This window comes from Cyprinodon tularosa, unplaced genomic scaffold, assembly GCF_016077235.1.
Source record: "Cyprinodon tularosa strain WSP-4 unplaced genomic scaffold, ASM1607723v1 ctg99, whole genome shotgun sequence".
Taxonomy (NCBI): domain Eukaryota; kingdom Metazoa; phylum Chordata; class Actinopteri; order Cyprinodontiformes; family Cyprinodontidae; genus Cyprinodon; species Cyprinodon tularosa.
Genome location: NW_024039773.1, coordinates 1,189,316 through 1,212,679, shown reverse-complemented (window position 1 = coordinate 1,212,679; position 23,364 = coordinate 1,189,316). Strand labels below are relative to the sequence as shown.

The 23,364-nt window shown below is 40.4% G+C and overlaps 1 protein-coding gene and 1 long non-coding RNA gene across 3 annotated transcripts in view; both read right to left on the bottom strand.

The window, feature by feature from the left end:
• Positions 1-302: 302 nt before the first annotated feature.
• LOC119777200 lies at positions 303-601 on the bottom strand. The gene is made up of 2 exons (XR_005279894.1): positions 536-601; positions 303-397 (listed from the first exon to the last, which is right to left on the bottom strand). It is a non-coding gene; the product is annotated as an uncharacterized LOC119777200 (long non-coding RNA).
• A 7,517-nt stretch (positions 602-8,118) lies between these two features.
• Positions 8,119-23,364, bottom strand: part of src (v-src avian sarcoma (Schmidt-Ruppin A-2) viral oncogene homolog) — an 80,576-nt gene continuing 65,330 nt past the window's right edge. Inside the window, exons 5-13 of one of the 2 annotated variants that reach the window (XM_038276032.1) lie at positions 23,300-23,326; positions 21,679-21,782; positions 18,441-18,590; positions 17,210-17,365; positions 15,830-16,009; positions 15,660-15,736; positions 15,427-15,580; positions 12,255-12,386; positions 8,119-8,790 (exon numbers count right to left, since the gene is read on the bottom strand). In XM_038276032.1, the coding sequence (XP_038131960.1) occupies positions 8,582-8,790; positions 12,255-12,386; positions 15,427-15,580; positions 15,660-15,736; positions 15,830-16,009; positions 17,210-17,365; positions 18,441-18,590; positions 21,679-21,782; positions 23,300-23,326 (1,189 nt within the window). In that variant the 3' untranslated portion in view covers positions 8,119-8,581. The remainder of the gene's footprint in view (positions 8,791-12,254; positions 12,387-15,426; positions 15,581-15,659; positions 15,737-15,829; positions 16,010-17,209; positions 17,366-18,440; positions 18,591-21,678; positions 21,783-23,299; positions 23,327-23,364) is intronic. The other variant, XM_038276033.1, reaches the window with a different exon arrangement.

The window sequence follows — 23,364 nt, the reverse complement described above, 5'->3', positions numbered from 1 at the left end:
TTGGGGATTTAAGTTTATATGAACATATTAGGCTAAATGTCTCCACTGCAAATATGTATAAATGTTTTTTCATTTCTTTGCTATAAATTTTATCTTTAATCTGACTGTTGGTTTACACTTATACACTTTCTTAGTTCCACATTTGTGTGACCTTCTTTTTTCTATAATCTTTTTGCTGCTGTAAACACCAGAACTTTCCCATTGTGGGACAATAAAGGGATTTTCAAAATAAAAGTAATGTACAGATAAAAACTGAAAGACACGTCCTTGTTGCTAGCAATTTAATTTTTTTATTTTTTTTGGTCTAATCTGCATCAGCTTTGGGAAATATAGAAATCTGTTCTTTACCTTGTGGACTGACAGCACATGCTGTCACCAGTAGGAGCAAGAGCAGCATCTAAAATACAACATAAACAAAAGAAGAAAGTCAAACATATAACATAGAATTGCTAAAACTTTGATTGTCTTTCTGAAAATAAAATTTTGTTTTGTTTTCTTGGTAAAGTTTTCTCTCCTTCTGCAAAGTATAACTTACCTTAGTCATTGTGTCTGTGATTGGATCTGTGAGCGAAGGCATCGCTCTCTGGCTTTTATACTCAGCTTGTTTTTCAAAAAAGCAGGATTTTATTGTTACCGTAGAAGTTCTTCAGAACACATCAATGATTGATAGATGAAATATTCTGTTCAAACATTAACTACACTCCATACTTTTTAATCTGTTGACTGATTCAAAACTCCACAAATTTAAATTTAGTGACAAATAATGGAAAAGTGCCATTTTTATTAAGTTGTCTATTCCTTTTATTGTTTATTGATATTGGAATTATTCTTTAAATGTTTGCTGCTATAGAGCCATGTGTTTTACTTAAGCTGTTTGACCTTTTCGCTTCCTGAAAAAATAACTATCAATAGTAGATAACAAGGATAACAAGACCAACAAGGAAATAAAAGCATGACCTAGTTTAGGAATGAGGAGAAATTTATTCCTGTGTAAAGATTTAATCTTCAAAAGGTTTCCTTGCATTAAAACACGTGCCAGCTTGTTATCACGTGCAAACCCGATCAGGTGCATACTCCTGCTCCCTCATTACCTTTCTAGACACCTAGTGCTAAAAACAGTTTCATCAAGAGATAAACTAGCAAATAACTGTTCCACCTTAGTCCCATAGCTCTTATTGGGCTGTAGCTATTAACTCTTTTATTAATCGATTAAACAATTAATTGTTTTTTCAGTTAATCTAAAAAAACACTCGGTAAATCCTTGTCATACTCGTTGTCACACGCTTATTCCACGACCGGGTTGCAGGGGAAGCAATCTATGTACAGACCCCCAGACTTCTCCATCCACAAACACCTCCTCCAGCTATGCTGGGGGAAGCTTAGGACAGCCATGTCCTGGGTCGACCCCTGTCCTTTCCCCCAGTAGGACGTGCCTGAAACACCTACCAAGGAAGGTGTCATCAAAAAAGATGTCCGAGCCACCTCATGTAAATGCCATGTACTTATATAGCGCCTTCTTTCAAGTCAGGAGACTTGACCAAAGCGCTTTACACTACATTCATTCACCCATTCACACACTCACGGTGGATAGCTACATTGTAGCCACAGCTGCCCTGGGGCTCACTGACAGAAGCGGGGCTGCCGTACACTGGCGCCACTGGGCCCTCTGACCACCATCAGTAGACAATGCAGGTGAAGTGTCTTGCCCAAGGACACAATGACAATGAAAGTCAGAGCCGGGGCTTGAACCGTCAATCCTTCGATTTTAGGGCAAACTCCTACATCCAACGTCACCGTCGCCCACATGTGACTCCTTTTGATGTGAAAGACAAGCAGCTCTACTCCGAGCCCCTCCCAGATGACAGATCTCCTCAACCGATCTCTAACGGAATGCCCAGCCACTCTGCGAAGAAAGCTCATTTTAGCCAATTGAGTCCGGGATCTCTTTCTTTCATTCATGATCCAGATTTGAAGACCTTAGGTGAGGGTGGAAGTGTAACTAAGAAAAAAAAAAGTCCAAAAAAGAAAAATCAACCCACTAAAGGTGAACGAGGGCAACCGAAACTCTTTGGAGGCCGGCCGTGGGGCCGGAGGTGAGGAAGATTCTCTACTTCCCCGCCAATGGGCTCTGGTGCTAGGGGAACTGGCCCGCTAATGGGCTCTGGCGCTAGGGGATCAGGGCCGTTAAGGGCACTGGTGCCAGGGGATCTGGCCCCCTAAAGGGCTCTGGTGCTAGGGGATCTGGTCCACTAAAGGGCTCTGGCGCTAGGGGATCAGGCCAGTTAAGGGCACTGGCGCCAGGGGATCTGCTCTGCTAAATAGCTCTGGCGCTAGGGTATCAGGCCCGTTAAGGGCACTGGCGCCAGGGGATCTGGTCCGCTAAATGGATCTGGCGCTAGGGGATCTGGTCCGCTAATTGGATCTGGCGCTAGGGGATCTGGTCCGCTAATGGGCTCAGGCGCTAGGGGATCTGGTCCGCTAATGGGCTCTGGCGCTAAGGGATCTGGCCCCCTAAAGGACTCTGGTGCTAGGGGATCTGGTCCGCTAAAGGGCTCTGGCGCTAGGGGATCTGGTCCGCTAATGGGCTCTGGCGCTAAGGGATCTGGCCCCCTAAAGGACTCTGGTGCTAGGGGATCTGGTCCGCTAAAGGGCTCTGGCGCTAGGGGATTTGGTCAGCTAATGGGCTCTGGCGCTAAGGGATCTGGCCCCCTAAAGGACTCTGGTGCTAGGGGATCTGGTCTGCTAATGGGCTCTGGCGCTAAGGGATCTGGCTGGCTAAAGGGCTCTGGTGCCAGGGGATTTGGTTCGCTAATGGGTTCTGGCGCTAGGGGATCTGGCTTGCTAAAGGGCTCTGGCTCAGGATCTGACCCACTAAAGGGCTCTGGCACAGGATCAGAACCGCTAATGGGATCTGGCTTGGGAAGTGCTGGCTGGCAGGGAGCTGATGGAGGTGGAAGGAAAGCGAATAGATCTTCCCTTTCCCCATAATCGAAGTCCCATAACTGAGACTCCTCGAGATAAGGAGCTCTTACTGCGGGGGGTGTAATATGTGGACCAGGTTTGAGTCTTGTCATAGATGGGGCTAGCTGTTAGTCATGGAGGTGATTACTGAGACTAGAAAATCTGACCTGTTTAGGAGGGAAGATGAAGCAGGTATCCGGTTGACCCACACCGGAGAGGGAGTGGAGGCGTCAGGCTGACCCGCCGGAGGGGAAGTAACCTTCTTCCCCCGGCGGCAGTGCTTATGCCTGGAGGAAGCAGATGACAGAGGAGGACCAACAGCTGGTGGTGGTGAAGGAACAAGATCGAAGGTAAGAGACAGCAGAGCAGGTTGGTGACATAGTGATGGTTTAGGAGAAAAAGGTTTATTGAAGAGCTGAGCGAAAGCATCCTGGACATTCCACTCAGCTTCTGCAATATAACAAGTCTCACAAAAAAAGTACGGAGTTAAAGAAACTTCTCCAGTCTCTTGTTTACCTCCTCTGCTGCAAGACCCGCTCCCAAGGAAGACTGATGAAGGGGAGACTGTCAAGTATGGATCTGATGACTGAGAGTAATTTTCCTGCCACATTGGTTGGCTCTGCGGGGTCCATGATGGCTGGTTCCTACTGTCATGATTTGGTTAAGGTCAGAGGACCCAAATGCAGAGGCAATAAACACAGGTAACAGAGGCGGGAATCAAAAAATCCAAAATCCACCATTGTTGTTCCATTTTTCCCCCTAGCTTTTTTAATTGCCATTACACTGTCACATTTACAGAGCAACAAAATTAACTATGCGTTTAACGAATCCCCTTGGGAACCAGTGGGCTGCCGTTGTGTGGCACTAGGGGAGCAGTGTGGTGCTTGAATCCAGAACCTCAGGATTTCAAGCTCTATGCCCTAACCGCTCCCACTGTTGACGGTTATCACTCAGGCAGGAAGTGAATGGATTCCTGCTTCTTTTATATATGAGACTGATTGCATTTGATAAACTGCACCTGTGAGGAGGGGCAGCAGGAGTGGCACTGTGTGCTCAGTCCAGCATAGCAAAGCCCTCCAGCAGAGACTCTCTGGAAATGGAACCAAGCAGAACACAATGCTAAAAACATCTGTTTTCCTGACACACTTCAACCAACTCCTCCTTCAAACTACACTGTAATTTAGATCACTAAGTTAGCCAATCAGGTTTGTTCAGTTTAGGTTTAAAAAAGTCTTAAAGAGGCATAGTCATGCTATTTGCCTATGCAAAAAACACCATTTGGTTATGATAAAATAGAATTCTATACATCAAGCATTCTGCACTGACAGTGTTTAGCCATTTTTAAGCTCAAATAGAACACCTGCATCGCGATTAAAGGAGAAGTCCGGTCATATTCAGGATTCAAACGTTTAAAAGTACTTTAAATATGAAATTATTACATATTGTTCAATAAATGATAAGTGTTTTGAATGTGCTTTACTGGAGGCATCCATGTTTGTCAAAGAACACTACTGCCACCTACTGGTTTGTGACGTCACGGTGCGGTATCGGCTGTTGATCAAGTCCCGTGCTGTATCTGGTGTTTGTCACAACGCGCTATTATCCAAGTCATCTTGAAAACATTCTTCTTCCAAATGTTGGCTACATATTACGGGTTTTTTCTCTGGCCAGAAGTTCGATGGCAAATCCTCCCTCTTTAAGTTGGCGATCCAACGACCAACCCGTCCGTGGAGGATCAGGAATCAGAAAGGAGAAATAACTCTTTTTTTGCAGGTATCGACTGAACAAAAAAAGGAAGCATCTATTTTATTATTACTAAAGTTCTTTTTAATTTTGTCTCTTAGTTTAGGTGTATGGTCGGTCATGCTCATAAGCAATGGCTCTAATAGCCGATGCTTTGTAGTGAATAGAAAGAGCTCCAGCTCCCATTGAGTCAGAGCGGCTCCCCCCTTTTTCTTCCTTTTCGCTGCTCAGTTCTCCCTCAGTGGCGCCGCCCTGCTGATCATGGCAGAACTTAGTTTTGTCTGACAGCTTGGCGGCCTTTTGGCCAATCACAGGTGAAGATATGGTATCATGCCATTTTGCAACACTTAATAAGGGGGGTTGCTTTTGTTTTTGTTATGTTTCTGTTCAGCTGATTTGTTTACAACCATTTGATCAAACAAAAAAATTTACTGAAATACAGAACAGTTATACACTGCAAAAAACGTTAATCTAAATAAGTAATTTTTTTCTTCAAATAAATGAGTTTTGTCTTGAATTGAGGAGGGGAAGTGAGAGACTTTGCAAATGGAACAAGACAATTTAAATTTAAAATAAGAAAAAAACAACTGCATCGTATTATTTCAAGTGCATTTGATCCAATTATCTTATTTTAAGAGTAAAAATACTCATTCCATTGGCAGATCATCTTATTTACCTACTCAAATTCAGGGTAAATAAACTAAATTTAAGAAATTTTTACTTATTTCTAGATCGTTTTTGCAGTGTATCGACCTTCTTAAGAGAAGGAATTACGCTTGTCGTGGGAATAAGTAAACCACCCCTCACTCGGACATTTTCTCAGCCTTGCAGGTGAAACAAACTGAGTAAAAACATTTTTCACTGGATAAATAGCATAACTAAATATATAAGACAAGAGAAATCTAAATTTTCAGACCACAAAGCCTATGTAGACAGGGTGTCTGCCTCACGGATTAAAACTGGTAGTTGGTTCCACAGGAGAGGAGCCTGAGAACTAAAAGATCTGCCTCCCATTCTACTTTTAGAAATTCTAGGAACCAATAGTAAACCTGCAGATTGAGAGCAAAGTGCTCTGCTGGTGAAATGAGGAAAAAAAAAATGTTCCTCTGAAGTTACATGCGTGAGTTTTTAAAAAAAGGAGCCAACATGGTGCCTTGATATTCACCGATTGCTGAACCAGAGCAATTACTTCGTATTTCTCAAATTAAGCTGATAGTGAATTAAATTCCAGATTCCTGCTTTAAATGTTTGAACAAATGAAGAAAGAAATACTTTCTGGTAATGTAAGGATTTTTATTAAATTCAAATTTGAACAGTATTGGTTGAAATTTAACAAATATTTATCCGTGTGAAAATACCAGAAGAATATGGTATAAAAAGAGTACAGTATATGTAGGAAACTAGTAGTTTAAAATATATTTATATAGCTAGGAAGACAGCTAAAAAAAACCCAGGGAAAGAAACAAAGACAGGGTGCATATGAACTTTTTAAAATATTTTGTTTAGCTTTGAAGTAACACCATGAAGTAAGAGCAAAGTTTGAGAACAAAATCCAACCAATAAACCCTGGTTACCATGCAGACAGGTGATGGGACACAGTGGATGGTCAGCTGGATTCACGCAAAACAAACCAAAGGTTGGCGTCTTAATACCTGCTCACGTTTCCTCACAGACACAGGGTTCCCGCTGGGTCTGAAAAAGCTCTAAAAAGTCTAAAATTGAACTTTTGGAAACTTGGAGGAACTGAGACGTCTGTGGTAACAATGTTAAAAGGGTCACAAACTCTCATCGCTGCTTCAATCAGTCATTTAGAAAATATTCAGGTCAATTTCAGACACATGCTCCCAAATACTTGTAATAATAAGAATTAAAAACTCTAAACAAATCAATTTCATGTTATTTATCCCATTAAAGTACCATAAACAAGAAAAAAAATATTTTGCACAAATGTGCAGATTTTTTTCAAAAGGGTTAATTTAAAATGAATAAATAAGGAGAATGTATATATATATATGTATATATATACAAAATTATTAGAATCAAAGATATTTACAATTACATTTTTGAGATGCCACTTTTTTTTTGTTTTTCTGTACACGCTTATAGAGTGAGTGGACAGGAATGCACAGTGGTCTGCCTCCTGCTGGCCAGGGAGAGGCATTGCAACAGTGAACATGCTCCTGCTCCTCATTTGTCCTCTTAATTATGGAGTGAATTTCTTCCATTTTTGTTGCGACTAAAGGACACGCTTTGTAAATAAAAATAAACAAAACAAGTTTTGTAAATTAAATTCAAAAGATAAGCCATCCAGAAATCACATTTTGAAAAACGTCTTTAAAAAAGGTTTTGAGAACTTTACTGTTTTTTATTTTTTCACTGCATTTTTTTTATTTCTTTTCAGTTCTTTTTTTCATATTTTATTTTTCCAAAGCGTTCGTATTGAGCATGAAGTGAAGAGAGTGGGCTCTGCGAGATGCAATAAGAAAAAAAAGACTGCAATTCATTAAACTCTAAATAAAAAAAAGAAATAAAAAAATACACTTTTGAAGATAGAAATGAAAATATAAGTAATGTGAATTTAAAAAAAATCTAAAACAACAGTAGATTTACTTGCAAAACCTTTTTTTATTAAAGGTATACTATGCAACCAGTGTTGATTTTCCAGCGAGGCTCCCCCCAGAGGGCGAAAGTAAAAGTGCACTGTCGTAAATATGCTCAGCTGTTCTCCTGGTTTCTCCATCAAGCCACGCGCGGTTGTTTTGAGCTTAGCAGACAGGCGAACGCGACAAATCACCATGTCTACTGCGGTAAGTGACTATTTGGTTCCAAATTTCGAGTTTGAAAATTTTGCATGTTTTCATACATTATTTGTTATGCATGTGCTTTCGCTGTTTTCTCGCTGGTTCCGCCATGATAACTGCACAAATATCGCCACTGCGCTAGCAACAAGCATGCCTTTCACTGGGGGCGTGTAGCAGTTTTCGCCGTAAAGCAAGACCGACTCTCACGATGCACGAGACTTCTGAGCCTGTGGGTGCGGGCCGAGGGCTCCTGCAATTGCAAGTACGGTAGTTCCCCTACAGACCACCAGGGCGGCCGAGAAAACCTTTGTTCCACCTGAAATTTTGCATAGTATGCCTTTAATAACTTTTTCTACATACCCTTCGCTGATTACTATTTACAAAACAGGTTCTTTATTTGCAGCAATAATGGAACTAAAGTCACCCCATATTTCACAAAGAAAAAAAAGATCTCCAGTGTAAAGTTGTGTTTTAATGCAGACTAAAAAAAAAATAAAAATAACAGCAGTGCTGATTAAAGAAAAAAATTAAAATATAATCACCTCATTAAAACCTGCACACAGAGGGAGCAGTAGATCACTCTCTCAGAGCAAAGATATGTTCTTTTTTAAAAAAAAAGGGAAATTACCAAAAATAGAGTAAAAAATTACTTTCCATTGGCACAGAAATCCTTGCAGCAGATTTGTCTTGTTTTCCCCATCCTGAGTTGATCTTTTATGATGAGTAAATGTTCGACTAAATAAAAAAAAAAGAAGAAGAGGCGGCTTCAGCAACCTCATGGCAGTCATTTCCAGGTCAAGGTGTAAAACGACTCAAATAATCCAGATCAACAATTGGCTAAAAAAATATATGGTTAAAATGTTTTGACTGAAGGATTTGAAAGTTTGCAAAGAAAAAACAAACAAAAAAAACCATCACATTTCTTTTTAAACCATCGGGAGAAAAATGCATGAAAAAAGGAAAAAAAAAAAACTTGATTGTAGCCATTTATTATGGCCCCTTATCCCCATTCATCCCCCTCCATGCAGTTGAGTGGCGATGAGCATGGTCCATTTTTGCATACCAGAGCAGCCTGGTTACAGGTTATCCCCAGGCTGGTACTGAGGCTCGGTGGAGGTGAAGTAATCCTCAAGGAAGCCCTGCAGGTACTCAAAGGTGGGCCTCTCCTCTGGCTCCTTCCTCCAGCAGTTTAGCATCAGCTCGTGGAGAGAGGCGGGGCATTCTGCTGGACAGGGCATCCGGTAACCGCGCTCCACCTGATCCAGAACCTCCCTGTTCACCATACCTGGGAGACCAGAACACACTTTTAGAGTCCGATTGTTTAACTTAGGGGAGAAAAAAAACAAACAAAGTAAAAGCTGCTATTTACTGTGGAATGGTATTTTTCTTTGGCCTGTTTGTCAGTGATGTTAAAGTCTGTTTTTTCTCTTTTCTTCAATAAAAGTGATTACTTAGGCCCCGTCCACACGAAGTCAAAACGAACACGAAACGCTAATATTTTCCAAAACGTTTGCCGTAAAGACGGAGACGTAAAATAAATGTGATCGTCCACACGAATGCATGAAAACGCTGCAAAATGTATGCCAGGCCTGTAAGTGGCGCTGTGGTGCCAAAGCAAAAATAAGCGACGAAATGTTGGGCATGCCCACTAATATTTATACATGGTTGCCCTGCGGGTCCATTTTCGTGGTTAAGTCAAATTCAGGTGCTGAACTATGTCGTCGATATTGCTCTGTTCTTCCTGGAGATATTCCAGAAGAAGAAGATTCTGTTGTAAGCCCGACAGCAGGGTGAGTAGCATTAGCAGCAACGGCGCCATTGTTGTTGTGATACTGTGTCGCGCATGCGTGTTCAGAGGCGACGCTATGACGCATGCGTGTAAGAAAAAAAATGCGGTTAGGCGTAAAGATGGAAACGCGAAAACGGCGTTTCGAAATCTTCCCACTCTGAAGGCTGAATAAAAAAAAGATAGTTTACAGACCCCCGAAACGCCGGCTTCGTATGGATGAGAGGCTGGTTTGGTGAAAAATTTGTGCGTTTAGGCCAGGGTTCGTCTTCGTGTGGACGGGGCCTTAGAAGCCTTGCTGAGATGAAGGGAAAGGAAGGATGTTTGAAAGGAAGTCTCCCCCTAGGTTAGATAAGGGAGAACAAGTCAAGATTCTCACGTCCTGGTGTGAATAGAAAACAATTGTCATCTCTGTCCTTTGATGAGCTAAAGTGTTTTCTCTTGGGAAATGTTAATGTGTGCAGGGGTTGGAATGCTGCAGCCTCAGATCAACTCTGAGCTGCATTCAGCCGGTCGTGTTGTTCTCCTCTGCAGAGTAAAATAAAACCTTTTCTTCCTTGGATATCAACTCTATGTCTTTATATTATTTTTTTACTCCACATTACTTAAACCGGGCTTACACTGTGCGATCTTTTGCCCTTTTCGGGCTGACTTTCCAGTCGTGCGAGAATTTTCCGATCAGCCCGACTTTCAGCCTGATCGTGCGTCGCGTAATGAGGGGCGATCAGACTCTCTCAGGCCCCGTCCACACGAAGTCAAACCCTGGCCTAAATTCACTAATTTTTCACCAAACCAGCCTCTCATCCATACGAAGCCGGCGTTTCGGGGGTCTGTAAACAATCTTTTTTTTATTCAGCCTTCAGAGTGGGAAGATTTTGAAACGCCGTTTTCGCGTTTCCATCTTTAAGCTCTGACCGCATTTTTTTTTTACATGCATGCGTCATAGCGTCGCCTCTAAACACGCATGCGCGACACAGTATCACAACAACAATGGCGCCGTACTGTGTTGAATGGTTGCTGCTCATGCTACTCACCCTGCTGTCGGGCTTACAACAGAATCTTCTTCTTCTGGAATATCTCCAGGAAGAACAGAGCAATATAGACGACATAATTCAGCACCTGAATTTGACTGAACCACGAAAATGGACCCGCAGGGCAACCATGTATAAATATTAGTGCGCATGCCCAACATTTTGTTGCCTGTTTTCGCCTATTTTTGCTTTGGCACCACAGCGCCACTTACAGGCCTGGCATACATTTTGCTGCATTTTCATGCATTCGTGTGGTCGATCACATTTATTTTACGTCTCCGTCTTTAAGACAAACATTCTGGAAAATATTAGCGTTTCGTGTTCGTTTTGACTTCGTGTGGACGGGGCCTCAGCCTCCTGCCGATCAGGAAATGTGAGTTCAGGAGAAAATTAAAGATGTTTGAGTTTCAGTCAACCGTCATGGGCAAATCGCTCAGTGGTAAACAAGGACTCTTCTTCTTCTTCTTCCTCTCAGACAAAAACAAATACGTCATCGCCTTTTCTTCTTAAAGCTTTCAGCACAAACTTGCACAAATTGCCAAGGCAGCGCGTTTCACTCTAGTAACTTTCATATTCCTCTTCTACTCATTTGGCTTCCAGATAGACTAGTCCAAGTAGCGCCATCTCACAATGTACAACAAAACCACAAGGTTTCGTGTGAGCTGTAGCTGCATGCAACAATTAAAAAAAATCGCGCAGTGTACTAGGGGTGTAAATCAGATCCATCATGGCGATTCCATTCAGTATCAATTTCCTGACCCAACGATTTGATTATTTTCGATTCTCAAGAATACACCACGATACGATTCGATTAATCGGTTAATTTTATTATTTTATTTTTTTTTACACCTTACAGGCTAAACAAAGTTTCAAGTTTGAAATAAATCAATGAAAGCTGTAATATCGTTATGCATTTTTTTTTTTTAGAAACAACAGCAAATAACAGAAATAGAAAAGTTGTATCAAAAAATACTGCAGAAAATCAGTGCAATGAGTGCAATGCAATACCTCGGCTCCAGACGTCCCGCCTCCAGTGCCGCAGACAGGAGGCCGGCTTGTTTTGTTTTTATGACCGAAATTGCGGAAAATAACTCATGAAGTTTGACCCGCTAGAAGAGCGAGGTGCGCGAGAACGCTGGGACCCTTTTTCCACCTGGATCTCCGCTCTTTTTGGCCCTCATGTCCCTCCGTCGTCGGACTAAACTCGCCCCCACTTCCTCGCCGCCTCGGCCGTATCTAGACCCACAGCGTGTAACGCAGACCACGCTTCAATATTGAGCATAATTTAAAAAATGTCTGCATCAAACTCACTGCAACACACTGCTGTAAGAGTATAACCAGGAAGCGAGGTAGGAGGGCAAAATAGGTTTAGCGCCACCGTAGCACGGTAGGAGAATTACGCCCAGGAGCAAATGGATAAAAATAGACCGGAGGAAAAAAAAAACATGAATCGATTCTCTTGCGGACGTATCGATGCATCGGATCGTCTGCTGTTGGATCGATGCATCGATACAAAACGATTATTATTTACACCCCTACAGTGTACGCCCGGCTTGAGTTAAAACAGATATCTGCAAACCACAACGATTCGTTGCGATGGTGCATGTTAAAAACTGGGACTAAATTCCTGCTGAGGGATGTGAGAGGCCAATTAACTGAGACAGAAAACAGTTCCTGCGCAGGAGGTTCTACAAGCTCAAGAATCTTAGGGTGTACTTACTAATGCATTTTTTTACTTTATGTCTTGTCTTAGCTTAGTAGATAAATGCTCTGAACCTTTTACATGTTTCTTGTTCATTTTAGAGCTTGTTAAAATCAGAGCACAGGAAAAAAGGTGTGATTTCTCTTTACCTGGTCCGTATGTCAAACATTATGATCAAAAGCTGCAAAGGGTTTAAAGCATGAAAAGGTTTGTGAGAAAAAGAGCCTTGCCTGGATAGGGAACACGGCCTTTAGTGGCCAGCTCGGTCAGCAGGACTCCAAATGACCAGACGTCAGATTTGATGGTGAAGCGGCCGTAGAGCGCCGCCTCAGGAGCCGTCCACTTGATGGGAAACTTGGCGCCTGCAGGAGAACAGGTTGATCAGCATAACAGAAAGTCAAACCTTATCTATGAACATCTGGAATTATTGTCCCAGAGATGAATAGGAAATAAAATCGGACAGAAGGTAATCGAACTGTTTGAGGAAAGTTTATTTCTATTGCACATTGAATCACTAAAACAAGTCAAAGTACTGTAAATGAGGGGAAAAGAAAAATAAATTATTAAAAGAAGACAATCTTGTACTGAAAACAACAAAAAACAAAAAAAACTAATAAAGTTTCGATAGCTCAGTCAAAGGTCGCTCTGAACAAAAAGATTTTTAATTTCAATTTAAAGCAACTGAGGGTTTCAGCTCCTTTACAGTTTTCTGGGAGTTTATTCCAGATTAGTGGAGCAGAAAAACTTAAAGCTGATTCTCTATGTTTGGTTCTGGTTCTGCAGAGTAGATCTGATCCACTAACCTGAGAGGTCTGACAAAAAGTCTGTGATATATTTTGGGGCAAAGCCATTCAGGAATTTATAGAAAAAACGAAGATTTTAAAGTCTATTCTCTGAGATAAAGAAGCCAGTGGAAGGACTTTAGAACTGTGCTGATGTTCTCTACTTTCTTAGTTCTAGTGAGGACGCAGGCAGCAGCATCTGGATCAGCTGCAGGGATCAATTCTACTAAAGATGAATGAAGCAGGAATTATTCTTGCTTATCACCTCTGCTCACTCATCCATCCCACCCCTCCTTTGTGGGATGAGTTGCTGCTTCATCTCCTGTTCATGTCCTCTACCAGAGACCTGGGAGTTTGAGGGTTCTCCTCCGTATCTTAGCTGCTTTCTTGAACTGGACTGAGATCTCTGATGATTCTTCAGGTATCTGTTGGAACCACTTCTTTAGTGTGGTGGTTACTGCTCCCAGCATGGGCCCTACTGTTGCCTTCACCTTCCAGTCTCTCTCTAGTTCCTTCCTGAGGCCTTGGTATTTCTCTAATTTCTCCTGATGTTTCATCATGTGGGACGGTCACATCGATCACTACAGCCGCCCTCTGCTGCTTATCAATGATCACAATGTCCGGTTGGTTGGCCACAACCATTTAGTCTGTTTGTATCTGGAAGTCCCACAGGATCTTAGCTATCTTAGATGTTTCTGTTCACTATAGCAGCCACTAGGTTCAGATGTTCCACCTATTCCTTTCCTGCCAGTATCTTCCAGCCTGCTGTGAGATGCTGATTGTTTCTGGGGCCTCTTTGCACAACCTGCACCTTGGATAGTAGATCTGAGCCTCTATAATTTTGGTGCTCAAGGGTTGCTCCTGTTTTGCTATATTCAGTGCTTCTGCCCAGCCCTCTCTAGCCATTGGTAGGATTTGGTCACATCAGCCACTTCAGCTATCTGTCAGTGGAAGATCCCATATTTTTCCTTCATTTTCACATTTCCTTCATTCCCAGCTTCCACAATCAGAGAAATTTACTGGGTGTATCATCCTGTGGTGCCATCTTCCTGATGTATATTTCATTTTGCTTGGATATTTCATCTTCAATGGCGGTTCTGATCCGCAGTAAGCCTCTGCTTTGTTCTTAGTTAATAGTCTTTGGATGCTGGATTTGGGGTTGAATCCACCATGCATGGTTTTAACATCAGTAGCCTGAATTAGGCCAACTTATTATCCTGGCAGGGTATCTGATAACTGGCAAGGCATGGCTGTTGATTGCCAGGACCTTGTTCTTACCATTGAGCAGATTTCTCTGAACATGTCATAGTCATTACAGGTATGTGGCTGCTTTCCTTCTGGCATCTTTGTGGTTCAAGTCTTTGCATCCTGTCTCATTTTGAAGCACTGGAGGAGGAGGATGTCATACTGACAGGCAAGCATGGAGGTGGTGGCTTAAAGGAATAGTACACCCAAAACATGATTAGCCTTCATTTTCTACTCACCCCCATGCTGAACAACACTCTGGAGTACTTTTTTGATATCTCAAATGCATCTGGAGATCTGGGAGGCTTCTTGCTGTCTGCTGACATTCAAATAATGCAGGTCTATGGCGCCCGAGGCAGAAAGGTCCATAAAAGTCCACAAAAAAGTGTCAATATTACTCCATACTGCTCGTCCAATGTATTCCAAGTGTCCTGAGTGGGTAGCGTCCATAATTAACTCGAAACGAAGTCATTTAGAATGTTTTTAGAGCATAAACAGTAGTGTATAGGATTTTCTAAAAGCGCGTTCACGAGTCTACGGAAACCGCGGCAGACCAAACCAGACGAAAGTGCGCATTCAGCTCGGCAAAGAACTCATGCTCTTCCTCAACACTGAAGTCCTCAGACATTTTTCTTTCGTTGTTTCTTTCTTTGCACAGGTAAACAGCACATTTCTTCTTCTACGCTTGCATTATCGGCAGAGCAGACGCTGAATGCGCACTTTCGTCTGGTTTGGTCTGCCGCGGTTTCCGTAGACTCATGAACGCGCTTTTAGGAAATCCTATACACTACTGTTTATGCTCTAAAAACATTCTAAATGACTTCGTTTCGAGTAAATTATGGACGCTACCCACTCAGGACACTTGGAATACATTGGACGAGCAGTATGGAGGAATATTGACACGTTTTTTTTGGACTTTTATGGACCTTTCTGACTCGGGCACCATAGACCTCCATTATTTGAATGTCAGCAGACAGCAAGAAGCCTCCCAGATCTCCAGATGCATTTGAGATATCAAAAAAGTACTCCAGAGTGTTGTTCAGCATGGGGGTGAGTAGAAAATGAAGGCTAATCATGTTTTGGGTGTACTATTCCTTTAATGCTTTGGTATAAATTGCTGCTTCATGACCTGGAAACCCGGAAGTCACTTAGAAAACAACTTCTTCTTACTACTAATATATTAGTTTCATTATGGTTTGAGGCAGAGCAGCAATTCTGGTTCTAAACACCTCAGAGAAAACAAAGGTTTCGATTTGGCCCATCCAAAGTCTGGACATCAATCCCATTGAGATGCTGCAGCATCACATCAGACAGTTATTGCTCCTAAGAGTGGCAAAGACTGGTTACTGGGTTTTAGGGGCCTGTTAGGACTCACCTTGCCTGGCCGTATATTCGTTATCCTCAATCAGCCGAGCCAGCCCAAAATCAGCCACCTTGCAAACCATATTATCTCCGACCAGGATGTTAGCAGCTCGGAGATCTCTGTGCACGTAGTTCATCCTCTCCACATAGGCCATCCCTGAAGCGATCTGAGAAAAGGTGGAAACTTTGAAGGGTTTATTCAAAGAAATCAGAAAATCTCAAGCTGGGAAACATATTTGTACTGACCTGAGAGGCAAAGTCCACCAGCTGAGGGAGGCGCAGCAACGCACCATACTCTCCTTTCAGAAACTCCAGTAAGCTTCCTGTTTGCAGAGACACGAGTTCCAGATCAGTGTGAGGCTGGCTGAGTTTGTTAAACGCTATAAAATTTCTGGTATTTAAGGTATTATTCTGACCTTGGCCCATGAACTCTGTTACGATGAAGATGGGCTCCTCAGATACCACGGCGTACAGCTGAACCAGCTTCTCGTGTCTCAGTTTCTTCATGACCTGAGCTTCCTGCAGGAAGGCCTCGGGGGACATGGTCCCCGGCTTCAGAGTCTTGATCGCCACCCGGGTCGTTCCGTTCCACGTTCCTGACAGAACAAACCAGATCTGCTACCAGTGACAGTAAAGGCTCGGAAGATTTCCTTCATTCCTTCTGTCATGAGTTGACATGTTCTGTCAAGGTGCCAAGAAGATAACGAGAGAGGCTCTAAACTTATAAACATATAACTAACTGGCCTGAATAAGATAACAAGATTAAAAAAAAACATTTTTAAAGCAATTTTCTACATTTTGATAAAGAGTACCTTTATTTACATGTTTAAGCCAAAATGATTTGATATTAATATATGATTTTCCTACGACTTTAGGAGTGTTTAGCTACAATCTCACATAAAATCTACTGAACAACTTAACATATAGATTCATTTTACCTGTTGCTATGGAGACTTTGATGTAGTTTTCCAACAATAACTCTGGAGATTTTTTTCTTATCTTTTTTTGTTTATTAATTTTTTTAAGTCCCAATTTGCGCTTAAATTGTTTTACATAAGAACCTGCTAGAGGAGCTGTTCAGTGGGTAGCACTGCTGGCATATAGATTCAAGAAGGTTCCGGGTTTGATTCCCAGCCCAGGGTCTTTCTGCATGGAGTTAGCATGTTTGGGCTTCTACCCACAGTCCAAAAACATGACTGAATGACATGAATGGTTGTTTGTGTCTGTGTTTCCCTGTCCAGGTTGTACCCAGCCTCTCACCAGTAGACAGCGGAGATAGGAGCATCCATCGCTACCCCAGCTGGGATAAAGCATGATGGAACAGAGATGGATGGAACCTGCTGGAGGATGAAGGGCTCGGCTGCCCCCATGATAAACCACCGGCCCCACCTAGTGGACTTGTTGTGGAACTGACACCAAAAATGAGCTACATTTTTAAGCTACAACAAAACTTAGTAAATATTTCTTTAGTTCTTTTTCTTCGTTTCTCCTTAACCTTCTAGAAAAGTAAAAACAGCTCCAGCTCCAGACAGATTCAGCACCCAAATACACCGACATCATGTTGGTCTTTGACTCTAATCAAGCAAAAGATCCAAACAGATGAACAGGCCTCCTGATCATTAGGAATCATTTAAAAATGTTCAAGCATAAAATAAACTGGATCTTCAATAATGGAAAAAAAAGATTTCATTCTTAAAAAGAAAATAAACAAATGATTTACATCAACCATGCTTAATCCTCTCTACATTAAAGTAGGAGATCAGTTTTAGATGAGGACAGAAACGCAGTGACCTTACCCATCCAAACCTCTCCGAAGCAGCCCTGTCCCATCTTGACCTCCAGGCGAAGGGATTCTCTGGGGATCTCCCAGGCGTCTCTGGATAAGCCCTGAGTCTGAGGCTTCAGTACGGGACAAACGTCCGTCAGGGTGTGACACAGGCCGTCTGCGTGCTCTGAGGAGGACACCAGTGTTTGTTTCTCTGCCTTAATGGATGAGAACGTTAAAGTTGCTAAATTACGGTGAGGAGGAGCCTCTATGGAAGAGGATTAGTGCCACTGAAAAAAAAAAGTTAACTGATTTTAAATTTTATTTCAGTTTAAGAAAGGAAAAAAGTAAGAATTCTGACTTTTTCCCCTCAGAATTCTGACTTTAATCTCAGAATTCTGACTTTTTTCTCAGAATTCTGCCTTTAATCTCAGAATTCAGACTTTAATTTCAGAATTCGGACTTTTTTCCCAGAAATCTCTCTGAATTCCGACAATAAAAAAGGCAGATTTCAGACTTTAATCTCAGAATTCAGACTTTAATCTCAGAATCTTGACTTTTTTTCCTCAGAATTCAGACTTTAATCTCAGAATTCTGACTTTTTTCTCAGAATTCTGCCTTTAATCTCAGAATTCAGACTTTAATTTCAGAATTCGGACTTTTTTCCCAGAAATCTCTCTGAATTCCGACAATAAAAAAGGCAGATTTCAGACTTTAATCTCAGAATTCAGACTTTAATCTCAGAATCTTGACTTTTTTTCCTCAGAATTCAGACTTTAATCTCAGAATTCTGACTTTTTTCCTCAGAATTCTGACTTTAATCTCAGAATTCTGACTTTTTCCCCAGAAATCTGTCTGAATTCCACAATAAAAAAGGCAGAATTCTGACTTTAATCTTAGAATTCTGACTTTAATCTCAGAATTCTGACTTTAATCTCAGAATTCTGACTTTAATCTCAGAATTCAGACTTTTTTCCCAGAAATCTGTCTGAATTCCGACAATAAAAAAGGCAGAATTCTGACTTTAATCTCAGAATTCAGACTTTAATCTCAGAATTCAGACTTTAATCTCAGAATCTTGACTTTTTTTCCTCAGAATTCTGACTTTAATCTCAGAATTCTGACTTTTTTTCCTCAGAATTCTGACTTTAATCTCAGAATTCTTTTTTCCCATACTAAACTGAGATAAAATTTAAAAATCAGTTAACTTTTTTTTTTCCAGTGGCCCTAATCCTCTTCCGTAAGCCTCTCCATCAACTCACTGCGGTAATGATTGACGAGCTGCTGCAGGCTGGGGAACGGCGTGCGGGATGTGATGTAGAAGCCCCCGCTGTCCAGCTTCCTAATCTTGTAGTGTTTCACGTTAAGCCCTCTGGTGTTGTCATAGTCCAACACTGACAGGCAGTAGGCGCCTTGGAGGGAAAAAAAACAAAAACATTATTTTTCCTGCAAGCTGTAATGTTTTTGTTTCACCACCAGAGGGAGAACTAGTAGCACCTAACAGAGAGAGGGAGCAGCTCAAGGCCACTTCCCCCCCTTCCTCTGTGTTTGAACTGGGTGATGTGGCTTGTGGTTGTACAGTCCTTAGCTTCAGCTCCACACTGACCTAAATTCTGTCTTTTTTTTTCACCCTCCTTCATTTCAGGCTGTTTTCTCTCCCTGAAAAACCTGCACTGCTGCTGAGAACTAAAACATGAAGCAAAAATGATTAAAAGATAGTTTGAACCCTATTTTTTTTTCAAACCCACATGATTTACCTTGAACCTCACATGTCCTCGCTCCACTCTGTGCTGATATATGCACACATCCTCCCACATATACAAACAAATAGGGATGAACCAGCTGCCTATCAGATGCTCCGTTACTTTACAGACGCATCACCTCCAACATTTTAATCCCTGACCACCATTCTATTCTTTTTTTAATAAGAATTTTCATTGAACTTTCTAAAAAAAAAAAACTGCATTTGGCATTAGTTAAATCGGGTAATTTATGTTCATTATTTGTCATTCAGTAGACATTTCTGTATAATGGTTTATTGATGTTCTGTTCACTTTGTGTATCTGTTTGTGTACGTCTGGGTTTTCATTTAAAGAAATATCGCACTGATGATGCAGAGATCTCAAGAACTCATGTATCAGACATGATACACTTGCTTTTAGAGGGTAAAGAATTATTTTAGGAGAGCAAGAATGGAGGGAGACAAGTTTTATGGCGCAAAGTTTACTTTCAGACAATTTTTCCCCCCTTTTGTTTCTCTTTCTTCAGGCAGAAATCAAACTGCTCAATGAGGATTTCTGCACCTTCTCCACTTAAGATACAAATTACATTCATCTTTATTTATCAGCTGCATAATATGAAACCATCCAGTAAAAAAAAAATCCAACCTTTTAATCTGTTTCCCAAAGCAAGTTAATTCCGACCATTATCTTTTTTTCCTTGTATTGTAGTGACCGGTGCTGATTGTTAATGTTTTCTTTGATTTGTTAAGAAAGTTTATTTCTGTTTAAGTTGAGATTTGTGTAACATTCCTTATCATTGTGTCACTTTTGATATATAAAGGTCAGAAGAAAGAAAATAATATTAGCTATCATAAAGGAATATCGGCTCCAACAATTGGCCCAAAATCCGTTACATTGACATCAAAATTAGGGCTGCAACAACGAATCGATAAAATCGATAAAAATCGACTTTTTAAAGCGTTGGCAACGAATTTCATCATTGATTAGTTGTGTCGCGCGATTAATGCGTCATCCGCCGCCGTCGTCATTGCCGTGGGGCGCCTCCCCCATCCCAACCCCGCTCCCGCAGGAGTCCCTCTCAGCGCTGCAGTAAGAGGATGTTTACCCTCAGCGTCCAGACTGCAAATGAAGCGCGCATGCGCCGGGATTGACGGCGCAAATTGATCACAATAATTAAAATATCCTGCGCTTTGTAAAGTGAAAAAAGTCGTAACATGCAACTTTTGTAAAAACAAATGAACATGGCGCGGAAGCACCACTGTTATGATGCAGCACCTGAAAAGGAAACACGCTGGAGCCTTCAATGGCAGTGAAGAGAGCTGATCAGCAGGGTGAGCGACCATGTTTGTTTGGTTTTAAAGTGGGGAAACGTAACGTTCGTTTCTCAGGTAGCTCATCTGATGCTTTCCTTACCGTGTTAGTAGGTTACAGACAGTGATAAGGTTGGCTACTTATTTTACTTTTATATCATTTGAATTAGCTTAAGCAGCGTTTATATTTACTTTATAAATAAATGAACTTGCAAATTATGAGGGCAAGGCTTTTAAAGTTTAAATCTTCTGGCAAAGATAAAGTAAAGAAGATCCTGCAATTTATGGAAGTAAAGCAGAATAAAATCCAGCAAGATCAGTAATATGTCAATTAATTATCTGCCACATTCCCATGTAAATATCTGTCTTTGGAGGATGTGTTTTTTAGCACCCCTAGTTCTCTCATTTTTATTCCAAATACAATTTATAATTTGAATCACAGGGCTATTTTTATCTCTATGGTTAAGTATTTTCTCAAGTAGCAACTTTAACTGCTATACTTTCCTGTCTTAAAAGGCAGAACTCTTCTAGTCTAAAAAAAACCTCATTTGTTGAAATGGGGGGGCCTATTGTTTGAACCCCTTAGGGGCTTTTAAAAACAAAAATGTATTTTTTTGCGCTTTATGAAACAAAGTAGCCTATATTTTGTGGATGTACAGCTACATTTCTCATGTAAGTTTGCGTAGTTTTAACACAAACATTTATTTTTCATATTGCACCAGTACAGTTAATGAGCAACCTGTACTTGTGTGCTTGTTTGTTCTGTCTAAAATGTTTATTTTGGAATAACGAGGTTAATATAAAAAAATATTTTTTGTCCGATTCATCGATTAATCGAAAAAATAATCGGCCGATTCATCGATTTTTAAAATAATCGTTAGTTGCAGCCCTAGTCAAAATAATCGGCCTAAAAAACCCTCAATCAGTCAATCTTTAAATGCAACATCAAGGTTTCCAGTTAATCAGTTTTAAAATGGTTCGTTTTATTCAATTAAATTTTACATGCAGCTACAATGGTCCCTAGAGTATGATCCTAAGGTGTTTACTCAGAAATTGTGCAAAAACAAAATGCAAAACACAAAAATAACAAATAAAAGAGGCGGGAATCAAATTATCTTTCAGAAAAACTTAGTATGCAAGCAGTCAGCTATTGCCGCATAAATGAAAAAAGCTGACCATGATGTTGCATGTTCACTAAAACCAAAAAATTAAACATTTTTACAGCTGTTTTTAGTTCATTAGCAGTTACTCTAAAGAATCCAAATCAGTGCAAAGGAATAAAAAGGGCTGTTCTATGGATGCTGTTGATTAGCAGAACCTTTCTGCTATGCAACAACAGACATAAAGTGTTGTTCTTTTCAAACTGTGCTTTTGTGATTTAGTTTTATGAGAAGGAAACACAATCTAAAGAAATCCTTTTCTCTGACTTTAGTTTCTGACAGACTGACCTTTGGTGGTCTCGCTCTCTCTCACCACAAAAGTCCCTCTTCTGTTGTCTAAACTGAGCAGCATCCGTTCCGAATCACGTCGTGTCATTTTGCCAAAGAACCATCTAGAAAAAAAAGACAAACACAGAAATCAAAGTCATCAGAGAACATATAAAGGTGAACTCTGTTAGACTGGAAAATAAAATAAAAAATAAAATAAAAGTTTGTTTGTTTTCATTGGTAAAGGTTGTTGTCTAAGGCTTTTACCTAAGGAAGAAGTAGAGATGGACCAGTACATCAGCCACTAATAGTTTTGGCTTAAATTACAGTTTTATTCTTTTATATGGTTCAAATGATGCTTTTATATGTTCCCCAATTCAGGAGAAAATGATCCGCCTGCATTGCTGTTGGATTTCCATTGTAAATGTTTTCTTTTATTTGTTGATTTTTTCTATTTAAATTGAGACTTGTGTAAACATTTTTTATTATAGTGTCACATTAATCATATAAAGCAACATCTACCTAAAACAAAATCCTCCCAATAATATCAGCTCAACAATAGGTATCGGCCTTAAAATTCCTCTATCAGTCGATCTCTGGTAAGAAGAAACTGTTTTTCAAACATTTGTTTGCTTTAAATAATCAAAATAAGGTAAAAGGAGCTGGGGTACTGGTCGCTCGTCGTGGACTTTGTGGACTGATGTGAGAACAACCATCTTTTTGAAAAATTTTTTTTCAAACAACTTGTGACAAAAGCTACAGATCAGGGAAAAAGTTAAGCAGTATGGACAAGATATGGAGTGAATTTTGATCCAATATTGTTGTAAGCAAGAACCCCTTTTTTAAATAAAAAATTGAAACAAAAATGCAAAAAATTTAACTTTGATGTTTTATCATATTTTTTTTTTCAAATTTATTTTTGAATGAATGAATAGGAATTAGTTTCAGACAATTTCAAACAGACAATTTGACAAACATCAATAAATGAATCAACCAAACACACACAAAAAGACTAGTTAACATAAACCAAAATAAGCACGAGTTTCCAAACTAACTAAATTCAGCTGAACCTTAAAATAGAAACAAAACTCTCCACTGAATAAACCTGTCAGCATCTACAGCCAGAGAAGTGAAACGCATTAATGCAAATTAACTGAAAAGGGATATGAAGAAGTAAAACTTATCATTCCCTCTGCCTCTAATTGCACTTAAATTAACTTAAAGTAGACAAAAAATATATACATATACATATACACATATATATATACATATACACATATATATATATATATATATATATATATATATATATATATATATATATATATATATATATATATATACACAAACAATCTGAAAAGCAATCTAAAAATTTAAACTGACTTAAAATGTTTCATTGTTGTTCTTTACAACAATAATGGAAAGAAACATACTCCATAAAACATTAGTTGAGGTGCAGAAATCAGCAAAGAAGGAAATCAATCACATCAAGTTACAATCTGGGTATCTAAAGAGTTAATGGAGGCAAACACCGCTCTGAATGCAAGTCTGGTTGAGCAGGTTCTACATATAAAGCTGCATTCATAACCTGGAAAGGCTGAAATGATTACATGCGTCTGTCTCCAGTGCAAACGCTGCTTACCTGGAATCCAGTGTCAGTTTCAGATCACTGGGGGAAGCAGGAGGCAAAAGTGAGAAAGCAGGTGG